At 39.1% G+C, this 27816-nt stretch overlaps 1 protein-coding gene across 2 annotated transcripts in view; it reads right to left on the reverse strand.

Moving 5' to 3' along the window:
- The window catches only part of appa (amyloid beta (A4) precursor protein a), an 85872-nt gene that overhangs the window by 28931 nt on the left and 29125 nt on the right, over nt 1-27816 (reverse strand). The window contains exons 2-7 of one of the 2 annotated variants that reach the window (XM_041781547.1): nt 18080-18247; nt 9910-10039; nt 5092-5204; nt 4827-5017; nt 3218-3561; nt 2565-2732 (exon numbers count right to left, since the gene is read on the reverse strand). In XM_041781547.1, the coding sequence (XP_041637481.1) occupies nt 2565-2732; nt 3218-3561; nt 4827-5017; nt 5092-5204; nt 9910-10039; nt 18080-18247 (1114 nt within the window). The remainder of the gene's footprint in view (nt 1-2564; nt 2733-3217; nt 3562-4826; nt 5018-5091; nt 5205-9909; nt 10040-18079; nt 18248-27816) is intronic. The other variant, XM_041781548.1, reaches the window with a different exon arrangement.

Consider the following 27816-nt stretch of genomic DNA (forward strand, 5'->3'; position numbering starts at 1 on the left):
CTGGGAAAGCTTTCAGGGATAATGTGCAGCGAGGTGAGGATTACTGTGGAGTAATTCCTGCCTGGATGATTTCACAGCTCGTGTTCATGTTAAAGGCAGATATAAGACGAAGGGTGTGAAACAGCTGTAATAATAGAAATTACAGCACTTAGCATACATCCCCCCATAGGGCAACAAGCGTGCAACCATGGCAACTTGCAGGGAAATCTGGAGCAAATTGTGCATGAAAATGAAGCTTCTGTATCCAACAGTTGTCACGGGAGTGCATTGTTTTGTTTCACTGCTTCATTTTAATAGAAAATCAGCTTGAATCTGCTTCTCATAAAAGCCGACTCTCCTCCCTGTGGGTGCACAAAAGCAATCGAGTAAAACAGGATTTCTTTTTATTGCTTTGGCGTGCACAAAAACTCCTCTCCATCTAAACTAGATTCCACCGACAAGCTGAAGTGAAAGGATCAGAGAGAGGCACAGACGGTCGGGTTTTAAGAATCCACTGGGGATTATGGGAAAGGTAAAGTCTGTGTTTAGTGCAAACACGTTTATTTGTCAGACACATAGAGGCAGAGAGGGAAAAGTAAAGGTTAGCCAGGATTGAAGCTGACAGCGTCTAGAAGAGAAGCACACCAAGCAAGGAGGAACGTTTGAGTGGTGGTTAATGTCAGGCGGCTAGTCAAAGACGGACTCCTTAAAAACACAGCACTTCAAAAGAGACTGTTCTAAAGTGGTGGCTCAGGACCCAAAAGTGGACCTAGGAGCCTTTTTCAGGAAAAAAGAAGTAGGTGCTCTCTGCCTGAGCCTGAGACTGGACCTATATGGACCAGGACAAAGAACTGGGACAGGCAAGGATGCCCGCCCCTATCCTTGGGCCTGGGCCCGGTTAATTCCCTTTAGATTTTTGAGGTTTTTATTAACTTTTCTATTTAAAAATACTCTCCAAGAAATCTACTTACTATATATTACATCACTGTTACCCAAATATGATGTTTTTAACATGAGGATGAAAAGCTGTTAAAAAGTGCAGAGCTGGGATTTAACTTTTAAAAACTTTTTTTTCCTAATTTTGAGATTAAACTAATTAAATTCTGAGAGAACGTCCTATTTCTGAGATTAAAGTCCCAGTTCTGAAAAAAAGTTAGAATTCTGAGATTAAAGTCAAAATTCTGAGATTAAACTCAGAATTCTGAAATCAAAGTCAGAATTCTGAGATTAAACTCAGAATTCTGAAATCAAAGTCAGAATTCTGAGATCAAAGTCTGAATTCTGAATTCAAAGTTGGAAATCTGAGATTAAAGTCAGGATTCTGAGATAAAACTCAGGATTCTGGGATTAAACTCGGAATTCTGAGATCAAAGTCAGAATTCTGAGATTAAAGTCAGGATTCTGAGATCAAAGTCAGGATTCGGAAAGTAAAGTCAGAATTCTGAGTTCAAAGTCGTGATTCTGAAATTAATATCAGGATTCTTAGATTGAACTCAAAATTCTAAAATCAAAGTCAGAATTCTGAGATTAAAGCCTGAATTCTGAGGAATAAGAAAGAATTCTGAGAGTAAAGTCAGAATTCTGAAAAAAAAATCAGAATTCTCAGATCAAAGTCAGAATTCTGAAAAAAATCAGAATTCTGGGATTAATGTCAGGGTTTTGAGATTAAAGTCAGAATTCTGAGATTAAAGTCAGAATTCTGAGATTAAAGTCAAAAATGTGAAACCAAAGTCAGAATTCTGAGATTACCCTCCCAATTTTGAGATTAAAGGCAAGAAATCTTAGAAAAATAGTCCATATTCTTGAGATAAAGTCCAAATTCTCAGAGAATGTAAGAATTCTGAGAATTCTGAGGTTAAAGTCCGTATCCTGGAATCAAAGTCAGAATTCTGAGATTAAATTCAGAATTCTGAGATTAAAGTCAGAATCCTGACTTTTCTCAGGTTAAAAAAACTGCAAATCAAAAACATTGTTTGTCCCTAATCCTCTTCCTTAGAATAGAAAGGTGCAACAAAATTGGCCTCAAAATTATTCCCAACTTCATGTTTTTTGTTCGGGTTGTCCTTGACATGAAAATGATTTTAATCTTAAGATTTAAATGTTCTACACTTTTAGTTCCATTTTGGACATTTCTAACCTCTATAGTTTTTCTAGTTTTGATTTACAAAAAAACGTAACAACATTCTAGTTCAGTTTTAGTTGATAAAAAGTCCTTCTATTTTGGTCAAAACCTTGATTCTCTCTACCTGAATCTGGTGCTAAATAATACTAATGTGTTCTCATGTGAGGCAGAGGAGCTACAGATTTTTTGTGTGTTGACAGATTTACCGACAGTCTGGTTGAAATTTCTTTAAAATCAAGACTTGTCATCATAAGAGTAGCATGATCACAATTGTACTTAAAAAGATCAATTACCTTCTGTCTGCTAAAACATGGGAAGATTATTGTTGTGATTAAATTCCACCAATATGCTGACGATACTGTGTTTTTAAGGAGTCTCCGTTAGAGTGCAGGTTAGAGACAAACCAAAGAGGGGAAACTTGCGGCTGAGCCAGTGAGCTGCCGCTGCTGTCTGTAGGACTTACTGACGCTGCTGCACACAGACAGGCAGTACTCCTCTGAGTCAAAGTTATTCCTGTTTCCTCCGCAGCCGCCGTAGATAAACTGAGCACAGCGGCCCTCCTGGCGGTCAAAGTACCAGCGGGGCAGCATGGCCCGGCATGGACCAGTCTCTGCGTTGGCCCAGCACACATCTTGGAGGACACATACACACAAACACTCCACATGAATCTCAGAGCAGGATACGACCAGAAAAAAACAAAAATCAAAACGTAAAGTCACCTGAAAATATCAGACTTAAAGGGATAGTTTGGTATTTTATTGAGAATGTGAATGGCATGGAAGCAAGGCTATACTGTAGCAGATGGGGTTGCTTTCTTTATATTCAGACCAATTTTCCACTACAAAGAAGGACCAAATCTGGAACAACCAATTGTGATCGTAATGGGACGTAGCTAATGAAAGCTCAAAGATGATAAATGAGCTCAATAAGAAAAATGACAGCAGTAAATTAATGCACAAGGAACATGATGTCCAATTGTGTTTAGCAAAGCGAAGTCAAAACATGTTTAGTGTTGTGATTCTGGGCTTAAGCCGCATTAATCTTAATGTAAAGGAAGCTGTCGCCTGATTAAGGTGCTTCCTCACTTTAGAGTTTGGGCTTTTAAGGATTTCTCACCTCTGACAACCTCCTCCACAGACTCTGTGGTGGTCGTAGTGGTGGTGGTCGTCATCGCTACGTTGGTGGTGGACTCGTCGGCGTCATCGTCAAGTGTGGCCACAATGTCGTCATCTCCCTCCTCCTCCTCTTCGTCTTCTTCCTCCACCGCCTCCTCGTCCTCCTCCCCGTCTCCGTCACGGTCGTTGTCGAGCACGTCCTCCTCCTCTTCTTCTTCCTCGTCGTCTTCCTCCGCGGGCACAATCTCCTCCGCCTCCTCCTCCTCCTCTTCCTGGTTGTCCTCCTCTACCACAGATGGCCTGGTTTCCTCTGGCTGCTCTGCTGGCTCGGGCTCGCGCACCATACTGGGAAAGGAAGAGGGATGAGAGAAATGAAGGTGAAGGAGGAAGAGAGGGGAGAAATTGGAGTGGAAATGAGAAGGCTGGAGGTTTTAAGGATCATCAGACATATTCCTGGCCTTATTTATCTACATGTGTTATGATATAAATCAACATTGACTAGCTGGGTTAGTCTGAGTTTTCAGAATAAAAGCATGAACGTTTACATTAAATCAATTTTAATGAATCCCTTTATACTTGATGATCCATATTCATGCGAGAAAAAATCCAAAAAAGTTGGGACGCTGTCTAAAGTGTAAACAAAGCCAGCCAATGATTGTCTCATCTTAAAAACCCATATTTTATTCACAGCAGAGCATAAACAACATATCAGATGTCAAAACTGAGACATTTTAACATTTCAAGAAAGTTATTCGCTCATTTTGAATATGATAGCACAAACAAGTCTCAAAAAAGTAGGGACAGGGCACAAAAGCCTGGAAAAGTAAGTGGTGCCAGTGAAAAACAGCTTGAGGAGCATTTTACAGCTAGTTAGGTTAAATGGCAACAGGTCAGTAGCATGACTGAGTATAAAAGGTGCATTTTAGAGAAGAAGAGTCTATTAGAAGTAAAGATGGGCAGAGGTGCACCAATCTGTGAAATCCTGCATCTAAAAACAGTTGAACAATTTCAGGAAAAAAACAAAATTATACATATATTATAAATGCTCCTTTCCAGATGATGTCTCTTTCAGGAAAGTAAGACAACCCTTGACCACATACCGAATCCGTCACAACAGCATGTCTTCACAATAAGGTCCATCTGCTGAACCTTTCACCAACAGAAAACACTGAAGCAGCGTAATACAAAAAATCTGGCAACAAAAACCCAGCTGGAAATCTACACCAGGCAAGAATGGGACAGCACTACTCTCCCAAAACTCTGACAACTGGCCTCCTCACTTCCCTAATGTTTACAGAGTGTTGTAAAAAGAAGAGGTGATGCTACACAATGGTAAACATGGCCCATCCATGCATTCTCTACACAGCTTATCCCTGTCCCAACTTTTTTGGAATGTTCTGCTGCCTTCAAATTTAAAATGAGCTCAGATTTTTCATGAATGGAAAAATGTCTCAGTTTCAACATCTGATATGTTGCTTATGTTCTGTTATGAATAAAAAAATGGGTTTATGAAATTTGAAAATACGTTTTTCAATGCGACCCAACTTTTTTGGAATTAGGGTTGTATATGCTTATAGGGCAGACTTGTCGTTGCGTCTATATGTGTGTACCTGTTGTCGGAGTAGTCTGTCTCGGCTCCGCCCCACCAGACGTCTGAATCATCGGCTTCCTGCTCGGCACTGTCGGCGTCACGCTCAGCCTCGGCGGGACAGCAAACAAACTCCACCCCCCTGAAGCGGTCGATGCCGCACGGCAGGAGCATCCCGTAATCATGGAGGTTCATGGTGCGGTCTCCGCAGGACTAAAGAGACCCAAAAAACCATCAGGCGCTGTTCCCGCTTGTCGGTAAAGTAGCGTTTGTTGTGTGTGCGTTACCTCTTTGGCGACGGTGTGCCAGTGAAGGTGGCTCTCACACTGGTCCATGCGCTCCTGGTGTAGGAACTTGCACTTGTCTGGGACGAGCAGGGCATCGCTCACAAATTCTCCAACTGCAGCAGAAAACAAATATCCATTCAAAATCAATATTCAAGAGGCAGCTCTTTCACAAATTGGTCATTCAAACATCCCTGTGAAAATAAAGGCTGACATCAACTATGCCTGATGGTTTTTAGATGTTTTTTCCTTTCACCTTCTTCTCCATCAAATTAAATCCGCTCTGAAACACGGTGGTTGTTTTTTAGTTCTGAGCAGGGTTATAAGAGGTGCTTGTCAATACAAAGTGTTTAAGCCAAAGGAGATACCAGTCAGCAAAGCCGCTTTATTGACAAACTGGTCACAACACCAGCAGGGAATCCAGGCCGTGCACCTCTGCAGACAGAGTCACCTGGAACTTCCCTGCTGGTTTAAGTGTTTGATATATTTAGAACACTATCAGCCTTGCTTTGACCTTAGCGCCCACTTTGTGTTAGCATGCAAGGCACAAACAGGAACAGTGACACTCGGCAAAAGTCTTTGACATGCTCTTATTTTGAAGGATTTATCTCCATGTCATTGTTGTGTCACATCTCTTGTTCCATGCCAAGTCCAAACCGCCTCATTTTTCGTCAAAAACAGCTGAAATATTAAAGAGGATCTGGCTGCAGACTGCTACAAGGGGTGGCGTCGACCATGGGGTGGGGAGTGACGTACATTTCCCCAGCCGGAACCAGAATGACATTCAAAATGCAGTACAGAGGGGGATACATTTCATGTAACACACCACAAACTAGGGAAAGCCTAAAGAGGGTTAAGGTAAGGCACCCAAATCCTACAGGTTAGGGTTAGGGCAAGTTTAAAGGGGGATAAAATTAAAAAAATAACACCCCACAAACTAATGGAAGAACAACAACAGTTGTTCAGGCAACCAATCCCTAAAGCACAGGTGTCAAACTCAAGGCCCGGGGGCCAAATCTGGCCCGTGGAACAGTTAAATCTGGCCCGCAAGAGGATCTCATATTTCTGTTCTAACTGGCCCATCAGTCTGAGGTCTGCAGATTTCCTCAAGTATAAAAATGTGAACTTATCCTTAAAGATTTAAGATATCCTTGTTAAGTCACAAAATCTGAAAAAGTAAGGCATAAAAATATTTAGATAAGACGTCAGGAATGTAGGAAAATAAATTAAATTGTGTTTTAATTTCCCATTTTCAATTTAGCTTCTCACAATTAGGACTCAAACTTAGGATTTTGACTTTAAATTTCATACTTTGAGCATTTCAGCTCATAATTTGGACTTCTCATAATATTTTGAGCTTTAAGATTCTTAATTCTAATTTTTAAGTGATATTTTGACCTTTTTAACTAATTATTTTGTATTTTATCTCATATTTTCAGCTCAAGACTTTGACTTCATAATCCCATAGTTTGACCTTTTAGGTAATTTTGGCATTTTGAATCACATTTTGACTTTAAATTTCCTGATTACAAGTTTTATTTCATATTTTGACCTTTTAAACTCATGATTTTGACTTCTTCCTAATATATTAGACATTAAAAAACATTATTTTTCAATGTCAATTTTATGTTTTGATCTTTTTAGTGAATAAATTGACTTTTCTCAGATTTTGAGCCTTTAAACTTATCTTTTTAACTTTCTAAATGTCAAAATCGTTTACCATCAGTGCTAAGTTTTCTTTTTTTTTCATATTTTATTACTGGTGAAACAAGGTTGACAGTTTCTGGTTACAAGGTGAGCCTGTTGGGCCCTCAGGTTAGTCCTGAATCCAGAATCCGGCCCCTGCTGTGATTGAGTTTGACACCCCTGCCCTAAAGCATTGATCATCAACTGGCGGCATTGAGGCCACATCAACCCCCACCCCCACCCCCCAAACAACTTCCCATCTGGTCCTCAGAAGATTATCGAATTCATAAAATGTAAGAGGGATGGAATGAAATCTTTCCAAAGATATATTTTTGGCCTTTATTGATAGAGGAAGACTGTAGTTGGCATGGTAACGTGTACCCAACAGTCTTATCTTGATTAAAGCTGTGGTTTTTCACATCAATCTTCAATGCAAGTCTCTTTGTGGGTGCAGTTTCTCTTTTTTAGAATCTACTCTGAAGATCTGTTTCTGCTGGGGCAATCATGACATATCATATTAGTATCAAACTCAGTAATGGACATCATGGGGGCTCCAGAAATATGTGGTTAAATATTTCAATCGCCCCCTTGTGGCTGGCTGCAGTATAGGTGACAGGGGCTGATCTCAAAGGGCTAAAAGTTCTGTTAAAGGGCATAATCTTTGTACAAGAATATGTATATCGGACCAAATATTGATTTTATTGTAGTTAATCTCAATCTTCAGCCCCCACAGCTTCTGTTAAGAAAATCTGGCCCTCATGCAAATGGAGCTGATGACCCCTACCCTAAAGGTTATGGTTAGTGTAAGGCGATGGGGATAAAATTAAATATAATACACCACAAACTAAGGAAAAACCCGCCACAGTTGAGGTTGATTTGGGTCATTGTTAAGGAGGTCTTGGTGGGTCCTGACGCTGAACCAGTTGAGATGCACTGCTCTGGAGGCTGGCTCCAAAAATTAAAGGATCCCTTTTCAGTTTCATTATATAATATCCACATTAAAAGCAGAAATAAATGTGTTTACAGCCTGTTCAAATGAAAAATAGGTCTCTAAAGCCCATTTCTATATTGGTAGAAACTTCACAGGTGTAGTTTTTTGTAGACTTTTCTGTTCGATGATATCAAAGCAGTCAAAGCCAGACTACCTGTTCTCAACACTGTCACTGTAGGGTTCTAAGATCTGTCTTTGGTACTTACAATCAAACATTTGATCCAGAGTAGTGTGCCAGTAATGACAATCAAAGCCACATCTAGACCGCACAAGCTGGCCTTAGTGTAACCTTAAGTCCAACTTAACTCCTACGCCGAGGCACGTTTAAAGTCAGACTTATCCGATGCTACATGAATATCAAATGCACAGCAGTCATACAAGCCAGACACAAAGGCAGCACAACTTTTCAATAAAAGAGGAGAGCGACAGACTTCTCTGTGATCAGACTACAAATCTAGACATCTACTCAGGAATCCAGCCGATAGAAAAGTTTTGTTTTTGCAGACGAGCCCTGTTTGAATAAACAAAATAATTTCCCCTCAATACGAGACGTGTCAGACAGAGACACTGAGCTGTCCCTGCCCTGCAGGAGCTGACTGCCGAGAGACTGAGACAACTTTTTAGACATTTTTTCCTCCCAGTATGTCATAATCATCCATTTAAAGAAAACAGCGATACGCCATTTAGTAGGGTGCTTCTTGGATTGAAAAGACTCTTAAATTCAAGACAGCAGAGGGGGGCAGGCAAACAGGGAATTTTATTAGACAACAACATGCCGGGCTGTTAGAGGGGTTTATTTGGCTCTGCAACGAAATGATGACTTCTTTTATTTGGGTTTGTTTGCCCAAGCTAGAAGGGTGTTACTTGGCAAAATTCACCGATCTAGGGTATACAGAGTACTCAGAAAGTATTTAGACCCCCTAAATCTATCCAAATGCAGAGGTCGTGGTTAAGTTTATTGACAGGGTAGGGCTGTGGTGGTTTGGAAGGGGGTTTAAGGCCCACTGAGGTTGATTTGAAGTTGGTTTTTTACTCAACATTTCCAAAATGGTGACCTCCATTTTGGCCTTTTCAAAAGACAGTGGGTTGATGATGTTATGTCCATGTTTCATACAGTTAACATTTTTATTTCTTTTTTTTTTTCAATAAAATAATAAAAAAAATCCACTAATGACATACAGTTTTTGCATGTTTCAAAAAAAATAAATAAATAAATAAAAATAAAAAATAAAAATCAAACAACAATAGTAAAAAAATAAGATAAAAAAACAAACAAATTTTTAATAAAAATAATAAAATAAGATAATAAAATAAAATAAGATAAATTAATTAACAAAATAAAATAAAAAGGGTAAACATATAAGAGGAACAAGGTAATAGATAACAATGATTTTAAGAATTAAATAAATTAAATTACAAAAAGGAACTAAAGGTCAGAAAACATAGAGTCATGATAATACATTAATAAAAAAAATGAAAAAAATGTGTATGATTAACTAATTATAAAAATGCATACAGTTAATATTTTTCCTTTTTTAATAAAATAAAAAACGAAAAATAAAATCCACCCATGACTTATACAGTCTTTGCATGTTTCAAAAAATAAACAAATAAATAAAATAAAAGAATCACTCAATAATAACAATAATATAAAATAAAAAACAAACAATTTTTTAAATAATAAAATAAAAATAAAATAAAAATAAAATAAATAAATTAAAAAAGGGTAAACATATAAGAGGAAAAAAGGAAATGGCTGATAATGATATTAAGAATTGAATAAATTAAATTTCAAAAATGAACTAAATTTCATGAAACATACATAGTCATGATAATAAATTAATAAAAGGAATGAAAAGAATGTATAAGATTAACTAATTATAAAAGTGCATACAGTTAATATTTCTCTGATTAAAATTCTTATCCTGCTTTTGTGAGCCTCCGTTATCTTGCTGTGAATCGTCTTGGCTTCTTTTAAAAGTTAGAACACCGTAACCGTCAATGTTGTCGCTGATGCTCTTATTTGCTCTTAGAGATTTAACATAAGCATCACATTTGATTTTATTCTGATTGTCTATCAGTTCAAACCTCCTAACAGGAGCTTTAAGAATCACTGATAGAGTAATAACCACGTTAGGACTCACCCAGGCAGCGGTAGGGCACCACGATGTGCATGTGGCTGTGACACTGCTTGCGTCCCTTCTTGCACCAGTTCTGGATGCTGACTGGCTGGTTGGCCTCCACCACATTGGTAATCTGGAGCTCTGGATACACCTACAGACACAGAAATATACATCAGAGCTGAAAGACGGCGTCTCCTCTTCACAGAAAGACTTCCAGACGAACCTTTTAGCTGAAGGAAACATAAAGCTTTCTCTTTGTCTGACATGCACTTGTACTTGCTCCCTAATATATTTCTGACCATTTTCTCCTCCTCCTCCTACGTTGTCTATTTTATGAGTGGTTTTGCCCATGCAGCTCGTCCTCGGAGGCTCTTATAGTGGTAAATGCAATGCCCTTATAGAGCGCCTTTCTTGGCTTCCAAACACTCACAGTGCTTTAAAGCACAGGCCCTTTAGCCCATTTATTCACACACTGATGGCCGAGGCTTATCAGCTTCTAATTTTAATACCCATTTACACGACAGCACAGCCTCTGGGAGCAATTTGGGATTCAGGATTTTGCCCAAGGACAGAATGAAAAGCAGCGTAGAGGAGCTGGAGAACAGAGAGCAGATCTTTTAATTAGCAGACGGCTTGCTTTACCTCAAGAGAAACGGCCGGCAGACATTTTTCTGCTCCTAAGACGACAGATATCGTTTCCTTTAGGTCTTATTCGGACCATTTCTGTTCCTCAGACTTCAGACCCCCTTCCCTTTATTCAATTTACTTCTGTTGCAGCCTGATGCTCCAGTTGTAAAAAAAATCATTTTTATTCTCAGTAATCTACACCTAGTAACCCATCCTGACAAAGTGGAAACACAATTTTAGAAATTTTTACACATTTACTAAAAATAGGGTTGGTGTAAGTATTCAGACCCTTTGCAACAACACTTGAAATTTAGCTCAGCTTCCTCCCAGTTCTCTTAATCTTTGCTGAGATGAATTTAATCAATGCTTTTGGAAAAAAAAAAAAGCCCCTGAAGGACCTTCAGACTGTGAGAAACAAGATTCTCTGGTCTGATGAAACTAAATGAGAACTGTGTGGCCTCAATTCTAAACCTTATGTCTGCAGGAAACCAGGTACTGCTCCATCCCAGCAGTGAAGCATGGTGGTGGCAGCATCATGCTGTGGGGATGTTTCTCAGCAGCAGGGACCGGGAGACTGGTCGAGCTGAATCAATGAAAACCTGATCTGTGGCGCTCAAGACCTCAGACTGGGCTGAAGGTTCACCTTCAGACATGACAATGGCGCTGACACAGGAGTGGCTTAGGGACGACTCTGAGAGCGGCCCAGCCAGAGCCTTGACTAAAACCCTGTGGAACATCTTTGGAGACACCTGCAAATGGCCGACGGCGCCTTTTCAACCTGATCTAGCCTGAGAGAATTTGCAAAGAAGAATGGCAGAAAATCCCCCAATGCAGGCGTGCAAATTTTGTTGGTTGTTCTGATATTTCTGCTTTTCGTAAAAGGCTGCAACACAACAAAACTGAAAAAGTGAAGGGGGTCTGAATCAGTCCTCATCTTTGGATTAAATGCCTTTAGTTTTAGTCACATTTGTGTCATTTCTACTCTTTACAGTTAAATTTTAGTCAACGAAAACTCAAAAACATTTTAGTCCAGTTTTAGTCAGTAGAAGTCCTCATATTTTAGTCATTTTTTTTATCATGTTTCTTTTCTTTAAACTAATTTAATCAGGCAAATTGTTGAAATAATTAAACTTAAAATTCTTTAAAAATATGTTAATGCACTATCAATATTCTAATTACTTCAACCCCTAAATTCCTATTGTATCGTCTAACCAAAATGATCAATAAATTACTTAAAAATCTTTTGAATACAAGCCGATAAATGATTAAATAAAAGTCCTACAGTGGATTAAATACAGTACAGTAGAAGGTTAAATAAACATTTCAAGTACAAAAAAGAGAATTTTCTGGCTATTATTTGAGTTAACAGGGTTTAAGGGGTTAAAACAGTGGTTCTCAACTGGCGGGTCATGACCAAAAAAGTGGGTCGCGAGGCTCTTTCCAGTGGGTCGCAGAAGGAAAACATGGCAAGAAGTCTTTAAGACATCCTTACATTTTTATTCCTTTTTCCAGTGATAGCAAGCAAATTTAGGTCCTTTTCTCAAGGTCTCAACTCATATTCATTCCTTTCCATTCCATTCATGAGGAAATTCCTTGAGAAATGACCAACTTTGATGCCGTCTGAGGAAAATAAAATCTGCACTTCTAATGATACGCTAGCTGGGTTTCCATTACAGTTTTTCGCAAAATAAAAGCGGTATTTCTTAAATTTCGATTAAGTACAATTCGTTCTTTGAATGCGTTTCCATTGAAGGGAGTTTTGGGCATAGGCCTTGCAATTCTTGTAAAATCTCATCTCGCGTGAATCTGCTGCAGGGAAGCTTGACGCTCAGAACCTGGTGCGGTTTCGGTTACATCTACGGCGGTTGCCTTGATAATGTTGAACAAAAGATGAAGGCAACGGATGATAGTTCAGAGGTTAAGTCTGTATGTATGGCAAAAGCCACGTATAAGGGTAGAAGTATGATGTTAAGAAAAGTCTCGTCTCTTCTTCTGTCTACACGTACCGCCCCATGTTGTCTCGGAGTGACATGTGACACCGTACGTCACATCCCGTGACTTGCAAATGCGGAAAAAGTGTTTCCATTACACTTTTGCATGTATTAAAATGCCTGAAAAACCTCCTCATGAAAGCATAAAAACTTTTTAGCCACATTTTAGTTTTTTTTTTTCGAAATTCAGGTGTTTCCATTATCAGTTTTTTATTGCGCTACTTTGATTTTGCGCATTTCCAAGTGTAATGGAAACCCAGCTACTTTTCAAATGTGTTTGTTATGTCCATTCTTTTTGTTCATTCATGTTTTCTTCCATTTAGGGTCCAAAGTGCAACATTTTTCATCAAAATCACGAGCTTATGAATGAATAATTTCAGGAATCAGGGTCGCAATTGGTTGACAAGGAGACAACAGTGGGTCCTGACTCTAGACCAGTTGAGAATCAACGCTGGTGCATTTAACAAAAATTGAATATCATGAAAAAGCTCAATTTTCCTGTGATTTCGTTCAAGAAGTGACACTTCCACTTATTCTAGATTCACCATTACAAAATGAAAATTGTAAAGCTTTTTATTTTTGTCTAATCTTGATGATTACGGCTTACAGGTCATGAAAAATCTCAAAATGTTAGATTATCTCACAACACCAATCCTAAAAAGGATTTATAAAACAGAAATGTTGACCTTTTGAAAAATTCTGTGCATTCAGTCATTGGTTGGAGCTCCTTTTACACTTTTACTGAATCTATGCATCGTAGCATGGAGGCGATCAGTCCGTGGCACTGCTGGGGTGTTAAGAATAGCAGCCTTCAGCTTGTCTGGATTGTTGGGTCTCCAATCTTCCAGAGATTCTCTATGGGGTTCAGGTCAGACCAGTTGTCTGGCCAATCAAACACAGTAATTCCAGAGTCAGCAGACCAGCTTCTGGTGGTTTTGGCCTCTCAGTAGAAGAAGAATAAAAGTCTCTAAGATGTCCTGGTAGACGGCTGACTGAAGACCAGTAGACAAACAGTAGCAGATGACAAGGAACCCCAAACCATCACTGGAAACACTGGACTTCAAGCACCTTGGATTCTGAGTCTCTTTGATCTTCCTCCAGACTCTGGGACCTGGATTTCCAAATAAAATGCTAGTTTGACTTTCATCTGAAAACAAGATTTTGGACCAGTTCTTTTTATCCTTATCCCAAGTGAGACGCTTGTGGTCCAGGATTGGCTCGACTCTGAGAACTCAACACTTGCTGTCCATTTCCTGGACCTGATTGTGTGGTGGGTCTTGATCCACTGACTCCAGCCTCTTCCAGTCAACTTTCCATGAATCTGCTTCGACACAGCCTCTGAGAACAGCTACACTTCCAGCAGTGACCTTCTGTGGCTTACCCTGCTTATGAAGGGTGTCAGTGATTGTCCTCTGGACAAGAATCAAGTCAGCAGTCCTCCCCGTGATCGTGGTTGTGTGAACTGAACCAGAATGAGAGAATGAATGCACAGAAAACCTATCAAAGTTGAGACACTACTCTAGTGTAGTGTCTAGTGTATTGTTGGTAATGCTGCTGTATCTGTAGTGTTTGCTAACTAGCGCTGACGTGAACTTCCAGCTTAACGTCGAGCTTTTCTACACAGCAACATCTCATTATTCTCATGCTGATGCGCTGTGGGAGGACAGCTGATGTTTGCGGGCATCAGTCTTTCTTCTTCTACTGTAAAAGAGTCAAATAATCAGATATAAATAAACCGGCAAAGCAGGAAGGAGCACAGCAACAACATTTTCTTACCTAGTAACACTAACTAAGGAGGGCGTGGCTGGACAAAGAGCTAAGTTGGTTACAGCTTGTTGCTATGTGAAAGAGGAAAATGTTGCATAATCAGGCAGGTTTTTGCTTTTATATTGAAATTTTTGGGGGTGGGTGTGGGCCTTATGGAGTCAGACTCAGGGCTGTAGACGAGTACTTCTCCATCCCCTTCATGGTTGTTTCAGTGTGTTTCCTACTGAGTTTAGTAAAGAAAAGGACGTTTTGTTTTAAGTCGGCTTCTTCCCAGCAGCCTCGGCTCTGTTTACCTCCACGTTCCTCTCAGCCATGCATGCAGAAAACTCAGAGTGGACGTGCCATTCTCTTTCATGACACCCCCTCTTCTGTTTTTTCTTCTTCTGCGGATGCAGATAATTCCAGAACATTTGTCGGCGTCAGACTTAGCTTCTGTCTCCAAATCAGCTCAGAGAGAAATCTTTTCTTTATGATATTTGAGTTGAAAACGCTGCGACCTAAGCTGTTATCAGGCGCTCTGTAACAATTGGAAGACGTATTTATCTCCCCTTCTGTCTGTCTTACAGGCTTTTCAGAGAAATCTCATTATGCATCACTTCCTCTTATCAGACAACTTGTCTTTGCACAGTGCACTTATGCAGCGATAGCCCACAGCACCCTGCTGGAATATTCCCAGAGGAAAAGCTCTCTTCTGTGCGGGGGAGACTGCAGTAAGAGTGGAACGACGGATCGCTCCGCCGGGTTGTTGTTCTGCATCTGGGTCGGTTAGCTTACACTCGCTAATTAAAAGCCACGCAGAGCTTTTAAAGTAAAGTCACATGGACTTAAGCAGCTTGTTGGCATCGTGTCATCCTGCCAAATTGGGGATTTTGGTAAACGAAAACAAATCTGTTGCAGACTAACCCACTCACTTTCCTGTGCTCTTATTTTCTCTCAAAGCAGCGACAGAAAACACCTCAGACACAATACTTTCAGTGTTTGCAACATTTGGCGCCTCCTACGTTAGAAAATTCCTCTCTCTCGCAAAAATACAACAGTTTTTTGTCGTTTTTTGGTTTTATATCTAACAGCATAAATGCACCAGCCCAATCTGGAATAAATAAAAAACAAACAAGTATTATTCTTCTGTACGACTCAGCTTAATGGCTCCACTGTAAATTACCCAACCTCAAAAAATTCAAACTGAAATGTGGCAACCATAAAGATTTATCATGCAGGCTTACTGCTCACTCAAAACTAAATAAACAGCGGGTAATTAGAGTTGAAGTATCCCATATATCATTGCTTATGCAGCCAAATGGGAGCCATTTTTGAGGCTTGGCAGGTACTGAAAATGATGATTATAAATGGCTGATGAGGAAATGACTTCCCCTCCAACACTTACCAACTTATTTTATGATAGAATTTCCTTTTTTTTCTATGAGCCTAAATTTAAAAAGTTGGGATATGGTGCAAGATGTAAGCAGAACCAGACTGAAATGATTCACAAATCATCTTAAAGTGAAAGTAGTGCAAAGACAACATGTCAAACTGGGATGTGTCAGTGTAGAAGCTATCCAAGCTAGCAACATTAGCAGTTAGCATGGACGGTTTGTAACAGGAACGTGCTCTGATTGTAGAAACGGCTCTACATTTGCATACACAGTCATGTTTCTCCCAGGGCATGGGCCGCCATAGTAACCTGCAAATGTATGCTAACACACCCATAGAGGAACTGCAAACAAATGAATAAAGTTTTGATGTATTGTCAGTCGTCACATTCAGATTTTGTGAAACATTTTACACTTAATCTGGAGATCAGGAAAAAAGGAAAATACAGATATTACTAGTCAAGCAAAGCTGGCAACACAGTGGGCAACTTTAGGCCGCATTTTGGCACTGATCTGATTGGCTCTTATTTTAGAATCAGTTGGAATGGGTCTCATTTTGAACCAGGTTTGACTGTGTGTTACTTGGACCCAATCTTGCCAGGCATCACTCTAGCCTGGAGCTGATTGGGCCTTAATTTGGACATAATTTGAGTCCTCATCCTGGACCCAATTTCATTAGGACTCATTTTGGGCCTTATTTAATTAGGCTTCCTTTGAAACCAATTTGTTTGGGCATGAATTTGGACCTGATTTGATTATTTATTGTTGTGAAGCCAGGCCTCGTTTTAGGCCCATTTTAACGTGGCCTCATTTTGGATCTGGTTTGATAAGACCCTATTATCAACCTTTTTTTGAAACAGATTTGATTAGCATTATTTTGGAATAGAATTGATTTTGCCTTATTCTGGGCCAATCTGATGGGCCTCATTTTAGACTCAGTTATTTGGGCCTGATTTTGAACCCTATTTGAACAGGCCTCATTTTGGACCAGAATTGACTGGTCCTTTAATTGGACCTGATTTTGTTGGGCATTTTTCTGGACCAAATTTGATTGGGCCTCATTTTGGTCCCAGTTATTTGGTCTTTATTTTGGACTCTAGTTGATCAGGCCTCATTTTGGACCTGAACTGACTGGAGCTTATTTTGGACCTCATTTTGTTAGGCATTATTTTGGGCCAGATTTGATTGGGCCTCTTTTTGGTCTTTATTCAAGTGGCCCTGGTTTTGACCCAATTTGATAAGACCTTATTCTGAAACCAGTTATTTGGGCCTTGTTTTGGACCCTATATGCAATTGGGCCTTATTTTGGACCGGATTTGATCATGTCTGATTTTTGAACCTATTTGATTGGGGCCTAATATAGATCCAACCTGCCTGGGTCTTATCTGGAACCTGATTTCATTGAACATCCTTTCAGACCTGATTTGACAGGGCCCAATTACTGACATAAGTCAATAAGTCCACATTTTGGACCAATTTGAATAGTCCAAACAAACTTGTTTGGGCCTAACTTTGGACCTGATTGATTCAGCCACATTTTTTGATCTGGTCTGATTGGGCCTCATTTTGGACCTTAATTGAGTGGCCCTTTTTTTGACCCAATATGATGTGGCTTTACTCTCGACCATATTTGATTGGGTCTCATTTTGGACCCAGTTATTTGGACCCTATTTCCGTATTTGATTGGGCCTCAGTGTTAGTCCACTTGATTGGGCCTCATTTTGTATCCGTCTTGACTGGGCTTTTTCCATACCCCTATTAAATTGGCCTCACTTTGACCCAAATTATGTGGCCTTATATTTTTAACCCAACTTGCTTTGGCCTCATTTTTGGCCTGATTAGATAACCGTTTAGCCACGAATCTTGAATGTCAACCATGTTTGATATGTTCTTTTCAGATTAGGCTGCCTTAGACATCAATACTAATGTGCTGCAAGACAAGAAGATACAGAAGCAGACCAGCTTGTGCTGTTATGACCTTTAAAATGCCTCAGTAGAGACATTCATTTTTGTTTTGTTTTGTTTTTCTTAAGTCACATTTGACTACAAAACTTCCTGTGAGATCTTGTGTCTGGGAAAATCCCTACTTTAAATGACAGGTGTGTGGTCTCACGGTCCAGCCTGACTGTCTAGATTAGAATGCCAAAAACTGTCTGAAACTGTCCTTTTGTCCATGGCCTCTCATGATTTTTAAAATCAGGTTTAATCGAAAGACTGCCTAGTATGTAGCCAGCATTAATGATGGAAAATAGCCATTCTCGTAGCAGGGGAAGTCATCATTGGAAAACATGCTGTAAACATTCATAACTGCTTTACAGAATTGATCAAATCACGTAGTGTCAGACTTGATTCCACAGAGAGAGTAAACAAAAGAGGTGAAAATCAGAGGGTTTTGTTGGATTAAACTCCACACCCACACACAAACACTGACATTACCTCCTGGCAGTACTGCAGGATGCCCTCCTTGGTGCTGATGCAGCTCTTGGTGCCCGAGGGGTCGGGCTCCCACTTGCCGCTCTGAACGTTGATGTGCATGTTGAGTTTATCGCAGAACATGGCCACCTGGGGCTCTGCCAGCAGACCCATAGAAACATCTGTAGGCACCTACGGGTGGGAGAGAGAGACAGAGAGACAGAGGGAGAAGATTTAATGAGATATACCGCTTATGTTAAACTCAGCGAGCACTTGGAAATATGCAAGACGGATGCAATTAAATTTTATTACTTAGACAGACAGAGGGAGGGGCGCTGAGAGAGGAGAGGAGATTAGCGTGCGAGATGAAAAGTAAGATGAGGTGAGCTGCTTCAAGATTAGAGGAGCGGGAGAGTGACGAGGAGGGGAGGAGAAGAAGAATAGGAGGGGGAGCCAAAGATGAGGTGTTGGCAAAAGTAGGGTAGGGATGAATTTTTCCTCTCTCGTCTTTATTAAAGCCGCTGGAAATTTTGATTAAAATAGTAAAAATGCAAATGGGATATCAAGTTCAGGGTCTCATTAAGCTTCCACAAAAGTCTGAGTGGAAATAAAATCTCAGAAGACCTAGTTAAAAACAGCTGTTCAGGACAATTCTTGAAACTGTTCATGATCATTTATAATAACTTCTTTATAGTTTTGAACTCACATGCAAACAGAAATAAGCTGCTGTTAAATGCAGAGAACATTATAGTTGCTTGTTAATATTTTCTGATTTCCAAGGAGGAGTCCTCTGTTCTGAGCCAGTTTTGCACCATCTCACTCCTGAATTTGGAGATTTTCTCTCGCATCATGGCAAAGAGGTTATCTAGTTATTTAGAAATGAAAAGATTAACAGACACAAAAGTGCAGACGGCAGGGATCCAGGGTTTTACAGGACACAAAGACCAAAGAGCAAAGAGAATAGGGATTTACACAAGGTTTAGGGTTAGGGTGTTCTTGATCAAAGATTACAAGAGAAATGTTTCCATTTCCATGTTTTCTTGGTAGATTTTGTTGTTTTCTTCATGTTTTCGTTTATTGATATTTGAAACTGACTTGCCGGTCACACTGAGTGAGGTCGGGGCTGCAAAATGCCCCCGGGCCGCCAGTTGCCCACCCCTGATTTAGAGCCTCCATTGCTCCTTTGTCTCTGTTTTAATGATGTGCTTAACTTTGTGCTAAGGCCAAATATTGCGCACACAAGCCTTAAAAGAATTTTTGCTTTCTGCATGCAAAAAGGAGGCAAAGCATGATGTTTTCTCTCCATCTGCCTAGCAATAGTGCTGTGACTCTCAACCTTTTTCTGTAAAGGCCCCCTCCTCACATATAAGAAAAGCTAAGCCTCTCCAGGACCCACTCGGAAGAAAGTACACATCAGTTTTGTTTTTACTGACAAAATTCCAACACAACAAGCCTCCATACACTATGTATAAACTATCTATTGGTATGACAGTGTATTAGGGTCACTCTAGAAAAAAAATTATAAAGACAAAGATTTAAAAAAAACCCCTCAAAATTCTCAAGTTTAAAATGTCATTAATTAACAAGAAAACAATAGATATTTTAACTTTAAAATTCATAAATGTGCAACAATAAAAAAATTGAATTTTTGAGATTATAAAGTGGTACAGTTGAAAATCTAACCACTTCTGTCCAGTTTCCTATAAATTTTTGACTTCTATATTTTTGGTTTTAAAACCTGATTTTTGTTTTATTTTTTTAGTGTCAACATTTAAGAATTTTTAAACTTGGATATTTTGATTTTTTCTTATAAATTTATAATTTTTTTAAACTCCAAAATACTGAGTTTGTTTTCTTGTAAACATAGACTTTATAATCTGGAACAAATTCAGATTTTTCCACCAAAATATTCAACTTTTCTTCTAAAAAAATAACGGATCAATTTTAGTTTTGTTGACTGACAAAATTCTCACATAATAGGCCTAAAGACACTTGTTCTTGAAAAAGTCTATTTATAAACTATTATTTTAACAGTGTATTGAGGCCACTCTAGGAGACAATAAAGACAAACACGATCACGAAAAAGCTCAAAATTCTCAAGTTGAAATGTTGTTCATTTGTGAGAAAAAAAATCTATGTTAAGACTTATAAATGTGCATCAATAAAAAATTGATTTTTGAGATAATAAAGTGGAAAATCTAACCATTTTTTGTCCAGTTTCCTGTAAATTTTTGACTTGTTTATTTATGTTTTTAAAACCTGATTTTTAAAATATATCTTAATTTTTAAACTTGAATATTTAGATCTTTTTCTTATAAATTTACAAATTTTTAAACTCCACAGTCCTCAGTTTGTTTTCTTGTAAACAAAGAATTTATAATCTGGAACAAATTCAGATTTTCCCCCCAAAATATTCAACTTTTCTTCTATCAATTTGATTTGTGTTGATTAAAAAAAATCTGACGTAATAGGCCTACAAACATTTGTTCTTGAAAAAAATCAATGTATTAACTATCTATTATTTTAACAGTGTAGTCAAGGCACTGTAGAAAAATAAAGATAAAGATAAAGATATAATAAAGAGAATCTGTTAATTTTCAAGAAAAAAAGTTAAATTTTTTTATTCAAGAGAAAAAAATAGATTTTTTTTTTTACTTAAAGTCGTAAATGCGCGTGAATAAAATATTTGAATTCTTGAGATTATAAAGTGGAAAAGTTTAAAATCCAACCACTGCCTTCAGTTCAGTTTATTGCAAAAAATTTAAATTAAACCATTGTCAATTTATAATTTTGAAAAAAACTCACTTAAAAATTTTTATATATATATATTTTTTGTTTGTTTGTTTTTTGTTTGTTTGTTTGTTTTTATGTAAAAAATGTTAGACATTTTAAACTTGGATATTTTGAGATTTTTTTTCATTTAATTTTAGGACTTTTAAAATGTTGAAATTCTAAGTTTATTTTCTAGTAAATATTGAGTTTATTATCTCAAAAAGTTCATTTGACCCCCCCCCCCCCCCCAAAAATCACTTTTTTGCTCAAAAATGAATGGATTGAATGGATCCTATACATTGCCATGCATTATGTTTCTAACAATCATTTTTAAAAAAAATATGTACATCTAAAATATGTAACATCAGAGCAGATAGGGTCCTGCACCTCCCTGAAATCTTTGCTCAAGAAATCTTTATCTGCAAATGTGGACAGGTATTATTGTTTCACAGAGTTCTAATACATCTATTCATAATGACTGCAGTGCTCAGTGCCTCTGTTACCACATAGAGATGCCAACGCTGCTCTAAGAAAGAAAAAATAGCAGTGATGGACAGTAAATCAATAGCTTCAGAGGAAGAATTTGCCTGAAATGAGAGGCCTGCAGCAATCACATGTACCTATGTTATCTATAATGTTGATGCACACGCCCACCCAACCACCTCGTGCGGCACCATTTATGGATAAAGTGTACATCCGTGTGTCCATCCGTGCAGGCTTTCCAGGGCAGAAAAGTGTTTATATAACCCTCCGTTGGATCATTTCTCCATGCTGGTGCAGCACGGGAGCAGCTCGGCTGCAGGCGAGGGGAGTGTGAGAGTTAGCAAACATGAATTTATTAATTTTTTCGTGTTAATTTAAGCTCCTGTGCGCTGCCTCTGCGTGTGTTTCTGCATGCATAAGGAGGTTTTGTGCTGAAGTTCCCTCAGGAGAGGAGGTGCAGACAAACCGCTGAATGTCTGCATTGTACTGGCAAATGAGCTCGAACAAAATGGGAGGGAATAAGGGGGGAGAAAGGGAAGGAGACAGGGAGAGGGAGGAGAGGGACTGTTGCCATTGTGTTCTCCCTAATCTTGTTAATGGTTCTGAAGGCCCTGGCAGGCAAACAAATGTTGTTTTGTGAGATGGATAGCATGTTTTTTCCTCCAGACTTGATTCTCTCCAAGCAGCCGGGGGCATGAGGAGCTCCTCCAGTGAGAGTAGCTGGTGGGGGAGATCAATTTGGAGGAATCTGGATCCATATATCAAGAGAAAAATAAACTTTTATCAGCTTTAATATACATCATTTATACATGCCGAGTGTTTTTATACACTTGGCAGAAGAGGAAGCCTTCTGGAGCAGGTCTGAGCTGAATGCAATGAAATCAACACCTGTATAACTGGATGTAATCCAATACTAGTGAGCTGACAATGAAGACGGGTTTAATATCACTGAGGAGACACAAATTAAATCAGATTTGATCTTATTTAGCAGCATTCTCTATTGCATTTTTGTGCATTCATCCCCTTTCTTTTTAAAAACCTTTTCTCTGAGTTGCTTGGAGTGTTCTCTTGTCTTTATGATGTAATGGCAGCCAGGAATAATGATTAACCAGTGAGTGGACCTACCAGAAACAGGTGTCTTTACACTGCAAACATCAATTTATTAGTCGACGATCATTTCAGAGAAGTGCATTATCTTACAGTATTAAAAACAAACATGAATCCGGGTCAGATTCCTTCCAATAAAGTCGCCGTCAACAAAGACAGATCTGTTTATTACCCAGATTGTTTGCACAGTCTTACCAATAAAAGGCCATTTTATATTGAGGTTATTTTTCCCACTGTGAATCCTCTATGTCTCTGCTGTAATATGACTTTAATGTGGGGTTAAAAATACACAAACTGCTCGTTTCCAGCAGGCGTTCTGTCAGTTAACATTTCCTGCAAACCACAGGCCTTCAGGGAACGACACTTTTATATTCATAAGACAAGTATAGACTGTGACAAGAGCAAAGAAGATTATTTAGGGACAAGGTCCAGGAAGTTGAGTCACGCTTTTAGTTCTGAGGAGTTTATGATCTACAGGTTGTAAGAATATAAAGTGATAAATGATCAACGCTGTCTCTGTCAGCATTATATTCAAATACATGTACTTTAACATGGAGTTGGTCCCCACTCTCCACTCTTCTTGGAAGGCTTTCCATCAGATTTTGGCGTGTTTTCCTCGTTCATTCTGAGAGCATTTATGAGGTCAGGCGCTGATGTTGGACCAGAAGGCCTGGCTCATCATCTCCATTCCAGTTCATCCCAAAGGTGCTGGATGGGGTTGATGTCGGGGCTCGTTGTGGGCCAGTCAAGTTCTTCCACACCGGACTTGTCAAACCAAAAAATAGGAAATCAGGAAGAAGGGCAGTTTCTCAGCCTTTTAGTGCAGTTTCTCTATATTGTATCCTTAAAGGTCACGTATTTTACACTTTTAAGACTAATTTATATTGGTCTCAGAGGTCCCCAAAACATGCCTGTGAAGTCTGTTTCTGAAAAAACGCTCCAGTATTGGATTTTTGCATGTCTAAAACCCCCTAAATAAGCTGATTCTGTGTTTGTCACTAAATTTTACTGAGCTGTCTGACCACGCCCATTTCAGGAAATGGACATGGCTTAAAGGATGTGGCTCCCCCGATCCTCCTCTAAGCTGGCAGCTGAGAGGAGGCTAGGAGAGGAGGGCGGAACTTTCTATTAACCAGGGAGGGCCAACCGAACATAGGGGCGTGGCTTACTCCCCACATGACATCATGAGGGGAAAGTCTGGGAATGGCTCGTTTCAGCACACATTTTCTGAAAAGTGGAGAAAGAGAGGGGGAGGGAATGGATTTTTCTGGTGCTTGCGGGGATCAGGGGCACATATTTTTGTTAGAAAAGCCTGAAAAAGTGATTTTGGCAACAAAAAAACAGTAAAAATAATTTTAATTTGCAGCCTTTTTTTTTATATTATTTTTTTTATATATAACATTCTGCTAACCTAAAGAAATAAAAAAATGAGGCAAATCTGTACATTTTTTGTGCAAAAAAAGTCAACTTTTTTGGGGAACTTTTGAGATTAAACCCTCTGAGGCTGGTGCATGCAGCGCCATGTCTCTTTTTTTTATTATTATTATTTTTTTTACATCTTTGTCATTTTATATAGTAGAAATGCGGTTCAAACACTTCTGTGAACAGGACACTCTCATCTTTACTTCTGCCTTCACTCAAAACACCTAAGACAAAATTCTATTTTAGACATGGTTTCTGCACTTACCTATTTTTATCTATTTATATATCCTACTAGTCCTCGAGGATAAAAACGGGTCTCAGCATGCATAAAGACAAGATTGTCCTGATAACTCTGATATCAAACACTTTGGTATTGTGTTATTTGCAAGAAAGGTGAATTAAAAATAATGTAAACATCAAGGAAACACCCTTAGACCTCAGAGGACTAAAAGTCTAAAATTTCAAGTTTAAAATTATAAATCTACAACAGCATCAGTAAAAAAATGACAAGAAACCAAACTGAAAACAGTAGTGAGATTTTAGACTTTTGGACTTAAGTTTCTTGGATTTCCACATTTTAGTTTACATACATTTACAACTTTTAAAGTCAGTTTTTTTCTCATAAATGAGTGGCTGTTTAATCTTGAAAATTTAGACCTTTTCATGAAAATTAATTGATCATTTTTGTGATCATTTGTTCTTAGATTGGCCCTTAGATCTTTTGTCAAGAACAAGTTTGTGTAGGCCTATCATGTTGGGATTTTGTGAAAGAAAACTATTAAAATTAATGTTTAATTCTCCAAGCAGGTCTTGGGGGGGTCTTAGCTTTTCTTAGATGCGAGTAGGGAGGGGCTAAGCATAAAAGGTTGGGAACCACTGATCTAAAACAGAAGTGCAGTCAAATTTGAGTATGATCAGCAATGATCCGGTTACGCTTCCGTGACCAGGTCAACATGAAGATCCATGAGTCCGAGCAGGGAAAAGAGCAAACCCCCCACCCAAGGCTGCACATACACACCCACTAGGATGCTAAAATCTGCAGCACCCCCCTTCCAAAGACCTCCTCAGCTCCAGCACATGGCCTCATAACACTGGTGGCCATCAGGTTTGACACCAGACCATCTGCCCCTTCCAGGGTTATTTAGGGGTGGGTTGCACCATTCCCACACAGCCACCTGTGTGCAGCTAAAACCTAACTGCTGCCCTTTAATGCTAACACTCAAGGCGAAATACGCGCTAAAAGTTAGAAATAGTGGTATCTTTTAATTGACTGACTTTTTCTGGGTGCCCAGATTTATTTCAACCTTATCGGCCCCCCCGCTGGCCCCTCCCTGTCGCTCGCTGAGATAAACCAGCTTCCTCCCTGCTTCAGGCAAAGGCAGGCAAATGCGAGCCAACTGCTCGCTGACATTCAAATTCTCTGTGCTGTCTTCTTTTGGCTGGCAAATGATACCCTGGTACATCGCTCTCTCTTCCTGCCTCTCCAGTGCTATCTTCTTCCTGCTCTGTCTTCTGCAGGAGGAGGAGAACGGGGAGGGGGAGGGTTAGGCCCAGGCTTTGCTGCGAGCTTATAAATCAGAGTCCCAGGATGATGGCGAAGGCAGGAGCGGGGAGGAGAAAGTGAGGAGGAGGAACAATAACCACAATGGCGAGAGACGAGGGGAGATTGGAGAGCAGATGAATTGGACAATAAGCCTTGGGGGCTCGAGCAGAAGGTCAAGCGCTCGCTAAAACAGAAAAGGATGCGAGGATGGAGAGTCAGCGGCAGAAGGAGGAAGATGGGGAAATTCAGGTGTCAGAGAGAGGTGGTTGAGAGAAGGAAGGATGGCTGCATCCTTTGTCGGTTAAGTCGCTCTTACGTCAACGTTATGAAAGACTCCTGGCAACGAATGATGCTGCGGTGTACAGAAACAATCACTGCACTTCCCTTCTTTGTCTTAAAACAACTGCAGAAATAAAGGATTGCAGACGACTGAAATGCTCTCTGCAAAGAAAAGAGAACTATGGAGGATTAGGGCTTTTGTGCCTACTTCTGGATAGGATGGAGTATGACCTGACAAATAAAACTCAGTCCGCATTAGGATCAAAATCACAGCAATATTGGTGGAAATTTTAATGCCTGCCTACTTAGAATGCAATAATTTTTCAGCCTTTCATGCGGCGAAATCTGTCAATAATCAAGTCAGCAATTAAGCATGCCTAACTGGATGTCCACAACACAGAATTTCTGAACATCAGTGCTGCTCTAGTAAAAATCAAACAATATTGACTAAGTCCTAGTCACCCAGTATTTGGTGATTTCATGTTTTGACTTGCAAAAATTGCAGGAATACTCCTTTAAGCTGTCTGAATTTAATAAATATGTAAGTATGGTTGGAGACATACAGCTTTTAAGCTTTAAGGGTCATTCTGGCATCCTTTACGTTGGATGATGAAGCATCAATGAACCAAATTCTTGCTGTTTCAGAAACATAAAACCAAACCAGGCGTGTCCCAGTCATTCTGGCTAAAGAACAACTTGTAAGACACTACTTGAAACTGGAGTCATTTAATAAACTGCCAATGTTCGTTTTTGACCTTTGCCGACACGAAAAGCACGGTTAAGCTCACAGCCCCCCCCATGATATCCTGTTCAATGAAGAGCACAGTAGAAGCAGTATTTTTACTTTAAAGTTAAACTATTTAATTATGTCACTTGTTTTAATCAATGAATTTTTTTGTCTTTTTTTATGATTAAAATTTGGGGGTGATTTGGCTCATTTTAGAAATCTATTTTAGCACACATTTGCTGAAAGAATATTAGCCTAAAAAAAAAAACTAAGCTAACATGGATAGCGCTAACTCCGCTTTCAGCACCCTCTTGATATTGTGTCCAATGAAAGGAAAGGAGAAAGAAATCATTTGTTAAAGCTTTTATAATCGTTTAAATCAGAAAGCACAGAGAATCTTAGCCTTAAAGGAAGCTAACGAAGAATGTGGTGGCTAAGCTAACAGTCCCTATGACATCCTGTCCAAAGAAAATGGTTGGAAATATAATAGCTTTATCTATTTTTTCTACAAGTTTAACTGAACTGTGCTTTTTTGGGTTAAATATTAGCCCTTTAGGGGCAATTCTACTAGTGTAAAACCTTTAAACTGAAAACTTTAACTGAAAGCAACTTCATCTAAAAAGAAGCTAACGTGGAATGTGGCAGCTCAGCTTGAAGTCCTTTACGATGTTCTGTCCAGTGAAAACGATTGGAAAAATAATAGCTCTATCTTTTTTTCTTCTGATTTAGATTAAATGTTCCTTTCTGGGTACAAGTATAAAATTCTTGTGACCAACACTTTAAGTATCTTGGCCTAAAAAAAAGGCTAACGTGGAATATGGCAGCTCAGCTAACAGTCCCTATGACATCCTGTCCAATAAAAATAATAGGAAAAATAATAGCTTAAACTAATTTTGTACTGGTTTTTGTTAACAGTAAAAGATGAGCCTTTTACTGACGATGTCGCTAGTGTAAAACATGACAAATAGGGAGAGAATTTTAGCCTCAAAGGAAGCTAACATGGAATATGGCAGCTCAGCTACAGTCTCTGTGTAGTCCTGTCCAATGAAAATGATAGAAAATATAATAGCTGCCTTTTGGGCTGATAGATAAGCCTTTAAAGGGTAATTTTACTTGCGTAAAAGTCTTGTGACAAACAGTGAAAGCATCTTAGCCTAAAAGAAGCTAACGTGGAATATGGCAGCTCACCTTGAAGGCCTTGTACGAAATTCTGTCCTGTGAAAATGATTGGAAAATTATAGCTCTATCCTTTCTTTTCTTCTAATTTAGATTAAATGTGCCTTTTTGGGTAATAATTAAGACTTTAAGAGGTAATTCTACGAGGGTAAAAACCTTGCGACTTACACTTTAAGCATCTTGGCCTAAAAGGAAGCTAACGTGGAATGTGGCAGCTTAGCTAACAGTCCCATATGACATCCTGTCCCAATA

Source organism: Cheilinus undulatus, linkage group 24 (assembly GCF_018320785.1).
Source record: "Cheilinus undulatus linkage group 24, ASM1832078v1, whole genome shotgun sequence".
In the NCBI taxonomy this organism is placed as follows: domain Eukaryota; kingdom Metazoa; phylum Chordata; class Actinopteri; order Labriformes; family Labridae; genus Cheilinus; species Cheilinus undulatus.